Genomic DNA, 6882 nt, shown 5'->3' on the forward strand with positions numbered 1-6882 from the left:
GTTTGGCAATATCCATATAAGATCAAAGCAAGAATAACCCGCTTTTTAGCTCACATGGTTTTAGACGAAGACTCATCAAATCAATAGCATTAGTAGCTCTCTTCTTTGCCAACCCACTAATAAACCTGATGTCTCTACTAGCGGTACCCCAAGAAGTTTCATCCCCAATAATGGTCTGTCAATGTCAATAGAAATAAACCCTTACGAATCTCCTTACCATCGTAAGAGGACCAAAATACCTCAGTTTTTTTTAATATTCACTTCAACGACTGTCCCATCATGATGATAACAAGTATGAAGGAGAAACTTACATTTGTTTCTAATCTGGTGCACAAAGGGGTCCAAACAAGAGCGAAAAAAAGTTGTCCCAATGGGTTTCCTTCTTGAACTCCGGTGTTGGACCATATATGCTCATCTTTAAGATACAATCTTGTTGGCTTCCGATATAGGAATTCAACCCACAAGAAAATAGATGGATGCATCAACCTAACCCCGTGAGATAAGACTGATCTATCCACCAAATTTTAGGTTTTTAGAAGTTGCAACAAATATTACTAATTAAGTTTTTAAATATTCCTCTTTTGAATTTATAAATTTCAAACATTGTTTAATATTTATGGAGCAAGTTTAGGGGGGGTCTTAGGTAAACGTTGTTTATCATATATTCCTGTGATGATGTGGTGTATAATCTCCCCACAAAAATGGATACGTGTCTACATGTTATTGTACACATTTTTGGTTGAAACAAAAAGTAATAAAACAAAAAGTCAATGTCTAACATACATTTTAGTTTTCATGGTCAAAGTGGCTTTTCTTGTAGATTTACAGGTGTATAAATACCACAACAAACCATTTGGAGTAGAAAAAAAAAACACCTGAAAAGCATCATGTCTAAAGAGTGGTTTAGGAGGGCATATGTTTGTACCAAGCCTTTTATGTTTATGATTTTGTTGCAAACTATGTATGCTTTCAACGGTTTAGTTGTCAAGTCTGCACTAAACAAAGGCTTGAATCATTACACTTTCGCGGTTTACCGAAACGCGTTCGCAGCTATCTTCTTTGGTCCTTTTGCTTTCTTCCTAGAAAGGTCTGTTTGTTGGTGTCATATGTATCTATAGTTATCTTTCTAATTATCATTTGTTTGATCATTGTTTCTTTTTTCTGTGCAAACAGGAATATTAGGCCAAAGATGACGACTTCGGTCTTCCTAAAGATCATGTTGCTGGGATTACTAGAGTATGTATTCGGTAATCTATATTGTAATTTAGAAACTGGAAATAACAAGAAAAAACTAAACATTGAAAGAGTTACGTACAATTGTGATTCTTTTTGGTATATTAATTTACCTAACTTGTGCAAATTCTCATTTGTCGTAAACTATGCTGAACGTCCGTAGCATGCGTGTTTAACATATTTGCATGAATGAATAATGATTACTAGTTTGTAACAAACTAGAAACTAGGTTTCGTGTATTATCCTCCAATGATAATATCGGACGATTCTAAAACAGGCCAGTGATAGACCAGAATTTGTACTTCGCCGGAATGAAATTTACGACGGCAACTTTCGCATCGGCTATGTGCAACATTCTCCCTGCCATTACTTTTGTTATGGCGTGGCTCTTTAGGTATTCTTATTCCCCGAGTTCGCATATAATTTTTTCAGTTTAGTTTTTAATATATTTTGGTAGACTTGAGATGGTGAGGATAAAGAGTTTACATAGCCAAGGGAAGATAGTAGGGACATTAGTGACGGTTGGTGGAGCCATGATAATGATACTAATACGAGGCCCTTCTATACAATTTCCATGGTCAAGCCACCAAACTCTTCATCATCAAACATCTATAAACATTGTTAGTACTCAAGACCAGATTAAAGGATCTCTCATGATCACCGCGGGTTGCTTTTGTTGGGCAAGTTTTATCATTGTCCAAGTGAGTTTATATGATATTGCAATCAAATATTGGTGGCAAAAGATACTAATTCTCTGTTTGTTTGATGCAAAATAGGCAATCACATTGAAGTCGTACCCGGCTGAGCTCTCTCTCACAACGCTCGTGTGTATGATTGGTTCATTGGAAGGCTCCGTACTCACTCTTGTCGCTGAGAGGGCCAATGCCTCAGTCTGGGCAATTAACTGGGACATCAAACTATTTGCGGCAATTTACAGTGTAAGAAAATATGACAGGGGGATTTGTTTCGAGACACCATATCTAGTAAACATACAACTGCCGTTTACAGAAAAAAACATGGTGTATGAAAACAAATTCCCCTATATGAAAACTATAACCATCTTTACTCGATCTTCATGTCTTTCCAATTTTGCCTTATCAATTTTCATTGGCATTATCACGGCCAATTCATCTATTGCTGGATTTATATAATCACACCTCACAAGTGTCGCAAATGTTGGAAGTTTACAGTCAGAGATGTCAAGGTGTTCTGATATTTGGGTAGTTTGATATGATCTTAATCAACTACCTATATCTATATACGATATATAAACCATGAGTTAGGAGCCTCGTACCAAACTTGTGGCTTTATGTACAAACTATAATGCACATAATTTTAAAATTCATGGGTAAAATGGCCAATATTTTCCAACTTTCATTTAAAAAATTAAATAGAACTTAGGTCCTTTAACTTCACTCAATTTTTGTTAATTTATAACATAGTTACACATATACCCCTTATTTTAATCTAACCATCCCCCACAACTTTTTAACAATCGTAACTTTTTCACGCGTTAATGCATTTTTAAAAAAAAACATTACACCATAAAAACGAGCATTTTACTCTCCTTAATTTGAATATGGTATTGTCATATTTTTTAAATTTTAAATATTTACATGTTACGTGATTGCGAGTTAGGACCGTCGATGGGTCGGGTGGGCTTGGATATGTTTAAGACTGGATCAGGGTCGGAACGGGTCAATAAAAAAGTTGTTAGTTTGGTTCGCGTCGGTTCAGTGCGGGTTCGGGTCGAAAGGGTTCAAGTTAGAACAGGTTTCGAGTTAGAACAATGTCCGGTCGAAATATGATTCGGGTCAAATCGGGCTGGTATTAAAAATGATTTATTTGCAATTACTTTACACGAATGACATTGTTTACATGTTAGCACATGTTATGAGTTCGATGCCGTGTTTACACACACCCGCTGCTTCGTGCAGGCACCTAGCTAGTGCAGAGAAGATGGGTCGACCTAGTTTGGCAAGTGAAACAGACTATGGTAGGGTTGTGTATAAAATCAAAAAAGTTGGTTTCACTTAAAAATCCGAATGTTAAAACCAAAAAACCAAGGCCCAAAAGGTTTCTTAAGAACTCAAAAATCCGAATATTCGGTTTTGGATTTGGTTTTTGGGGTTGAGTTCAAATAAGAAGTTTTAATTTTCTAGGAAGGAAGGCATTTTGATCCACTACTTTAATCTTAAAAACCCACGTACATCTTCACTCATCTTCTATAACCACCACCACTCCACCGCCACCACCTCGCCAGAAAAGTTACCGGAAATTTTCGTCGGAATTTATTGCCAGAAAAGTCGTTGGAAGTTTTCGGCCGCAAAAGTCCCACGGGAAATTTTGCCGGGAAATTTCGCCGGAAAATTGTCGTTGGAAAAGGTGCAATAGAAAACACTGTGAAAAACCACAATGTAAAAAACACAATTGTATAACACAATTTGATAAAACACAATTTTGTAAAACACAATTATTATAAAACACAATTTGTAAAAAATCAACTATTTTTTATATTTTTATATAGCAATATGGTACTCATACAAAAGATAAAAAAATACTCGTTATTATGGTGATTTTATTTTTTTTTTAATTTCATATAAAAGTTTTATGAACGTTTTAAAATGACCGGAGAATTAACTTGTGCATTATATGTAGGGGAAAGCCAACAACTATGTTATCTCTTTTATGCTCTTCTCCTTATGTAACACTTGATTTCACCCATAAATTAATCTCAACCATTCATGCTCAAAATCAATGACAAGTTTACTTCTTATTCTTTCTATAAAAACAATATTTCCTATTATAACTTAACTATTGGTTTTGGTTCAAAACTGATTCTAACCACCTATAAATAAAGAACTCGATTATTGTTCAGGGTTTCATGTTTGAACAATATAAACCCAAATGTTCATGTAGTGTTGTTTTTTTAATTTATAAACTATCCTTCATTTCTTAAAAGAATGAAAATTGAATTATTTTACGGTTATCCTTCGTTTTTAATTGGGTCTCACAACAAATACTTTATATTATTTTAATAAACCGTCTATTTTTTTAAATATAGTTATAATGATTACTTTAAGATAACGAAGTCTTCAAATGAATCGAACGTTCAGTGAATTGTTTACAAATTATTCGATAAATAGTTCGTTTATTAATAAAAATTTATTTGGTTATAAAAAAATTATTATAAAGTAATATTAAAATATAAATACATGTATATACTTGTATAAATAACTCTTAGTATTTAATACAAATTTTGGTCTTATTATTGGGCCACCATACGTACATCCTTGGACACCTTTCCACAAGTTAACTCTTTACTCTTTAGTGCATCTGTAATGGACTTTTTAGTCAACCACCAACAAAGCCTCGAGTATTATGATAAACTAGTGTTATAAAAATCCTAACTTAGTCCTATTTCACCTTTAGGCTACTCAGTCAACTAATCAGTCAATGGTCAAATACGATTAAAATCAGGATTAATAGAACTTAGTTGATGTTTTCTGATGAGGTTTTGGCGAAAATCGGCGGTTTCCGGTGAGATTCCGGCCAAAATGGTGGTTTCCAGCGAGATTCCAACCAATTTCCGGCCAAAGTATGTATGTGCATATATATAATTGAAAATTACATATAAATATGTGCGTGCGTATATATAAAACTGAAAATTGTACATTAAAGTCCAATCCGATTAACTTTGGACTTTTGAAGCTGGTATTCCACATTTTTAATCTAAATATTATGATTTAAATTGCATAAATGACACAATTTGGCATACATGTTTAAGTGAATATTCACAAAAGGTGAAGAATTGAGTTACCTGTTGTGTACCAATATATTTGCCAGTTTCTTTGCTTGTTTTTGACAACTTTGTTTTTCTTGGCATGGTGTGGATAAAGGGTATAATGTGTTCTGGCTGCGCATATTACATTTCTGGAGTAGTAATGCAGGAGAGAGGACCGGTTTTTGTGACTGCTTTCAACCCCCTTGGGATGGTTATTATCGCCATTTTGGGGTCTTCCATTTTAGCCGAGAAACTGAACTTGGGAAGGTAATGATGTTTTATCACCTGATCAATTTCTTATACAATTACTTACTTTTATTTAGTTATAAGGTTACAGGCTCCGTCCCTTTAGAGATCGAGGATTCAAACCTTACGGTAAGCAGGTTAGGTAGATTTAGGAGTACTTTAGTTGTTAAAAAAGTATAAAATAATTCAATTATAAATAACTAGAGACGTTAGATCCTACACAAGTTCGAATCCCAAACAAGTTAACCTCTATTTGTGACTTAGTGGTAGGAGGCTTGGTTTCTCCAGTGGAGACCCAAGTTCAAATCCCACTTGCGTCACTTTTGGATGGATATTGGCAATGAAGGATTTGATCTAGGCCTTGTGAGTATGTTGTCAGTTCAAACCAGAGCCCACCCGGGTTTTCGTCCGACCGTGTGTTACGCCAGAGAGTTCTACTCTTGTTGTGGCACAACGACTGTTAAGTGGCATTCGGCGGTATGATTTCTCGAGGAACGCCCAAGCCAAACTTTGAAGCCAGCGTGCCCCTGGTTAAGACAGCATAGTCTGGCCAAAGTGGAGCATCGAGTTTCTCCAAATTTGGAGAGTGCGGTAGCCTAAATACAAGAAAGTCGCCGTTCTAAAAAAAATCTTAAACAAGTTTCAGTCTATTGATGTTTTGAACTTTATCGGATTGTGATATAGTTGAAACCAGTTAACATCTTTTATTTTTCATATACTAAGAAGAGTTCTCAAAACATATTCCATCCATGTTTTATCAAAAGACATTTACTTTCAAGCTACTTAAGTCTTGAATTTACTGACCTTAATTCTTCTGAGACCCAAACTATATATATAATCATATTTAATCTTAGTCCAACACCATCGAATGAAGTCGAGTTTTGCTGAACTTTCATGTTGGCCTGTTTGCCACACCGGAGTACACTGAAGCTATATCATACTTTTGAGTTTTGACCAAACCGATAATGGTTTGATTTTAACGTAAATTCTCTATGGGTTGTGCATGAAGCATATACAGAGTACATTGTATTAGAAAACCACAAGAAAATATGTTATTGTTGTTCTCGAGAAGAAAGGATGATTGTGTATGCATTTAGACAAAGCTTCTAAAAGATTGCTTATATTTTTACAGTGTTATTGGAGCAGTAGTAATAATGGTTGGCTTGTATCTGGTCCTATGGGGCAAGAGCAAGGATCAAAATCAAAAAGCTCAAGACTCAGTAGATCAACAACCCTGTGATGGCAAAGGCACCCAGGATAAAACATGTTGTTGATAGTGAGATAATATCTAGTGATAATGACTTTGTTTAAGGAATGATCATGTTGTATGTGTTTCTTTCTTGTAGATATATCATGTTATACTTTTTTCTTAATGATCAACAAATACAGAATTGCGTAGGTATCCCGTATAGGGTGATTCAATGGCAAAAGTCCACCGTCAGCTGGCCCAATCCAGTTGTACGGATCCCTTAAGCGCCTCCAACAAGTTATTTCGGTTCTAGGGAAAACTCACCCGCCCTGAAGGCCTATTGATAGTAAAACCTCTTTCTTCAATGAGCTACCCATACCCACTCCAAAATTTTATATGTGGAGAATCGAACTTCGATCTCTATTAAAAA

The 6882-nt window shown here is 35.1% G+C and overlaps 1 protein-coding gene across 1 annotated transcript; it reads left to right on the plus strand.

The window, feature by feature from the left end:
• The first annotated feature begins 879 nt into the window (after positions 1-879).
• On the plus strand, positions 880-6572 carry LOC143565090 (WAT1-related protein At2g39510-like). The gene is made up of 7 exons (XM_077052175.1): positions 880-1087; positions 1174-1236; positions 1511-1627; positions 1691-1934; positions 2010-2171; positions 5133-5284; positions 6396-6572. Exons 1-7 carry the CDS (start codon positions 888-890, stop codon positions 6535-6537), a joined length of 1080 nt encoding a protein of 359 aa, XP_076908290.1. The 5' UTR covers positions 880-887; the 3' UTR covers positions 6538-6572.
• Positions 6573-6882: the final 310 nt, after the last annotated feature.

This window comes from Bidens hawaiensis, unplaced genomic scaffold, assembly GCF_021521415.1.
Source record: "Bidens hawaiensis isolate Kalapana, Puna unplaced genomic scaffold, B.hawaiensis_p1.1 tig00022286_1, whole genome shotgun sequence".
Taxonomy (NCBI): Eukaryota; Viridiplantae; Streptophyta; class Magnoliopsida; order Asterales; family Asteraceae; genus Bidens; species Bidens hawaiensis.

Coding starts and splice junctions, on each gene's coding strand:
- LOC143565090 (XM_077052175.1), top strand. CDS start 888: ATGTCTAAAGAGTGGTTTAGGAGGGCATATGTTTGTACCAAGCCTTTT. Junction 1,237..1,510: donor ATGTTGCTGGGATTACTAGA/GTATGTATTCGG, acceptor ATTCTAAAACAG/GCCAGTGATAGACCAGAATT. Junction 1,935..2,009: donor CAAGTTTTATCATTGTCCAA/GTGAGTTTATAT, acceptor GATGCAAAATAG/GCAATCACATTGAAGTCGTA.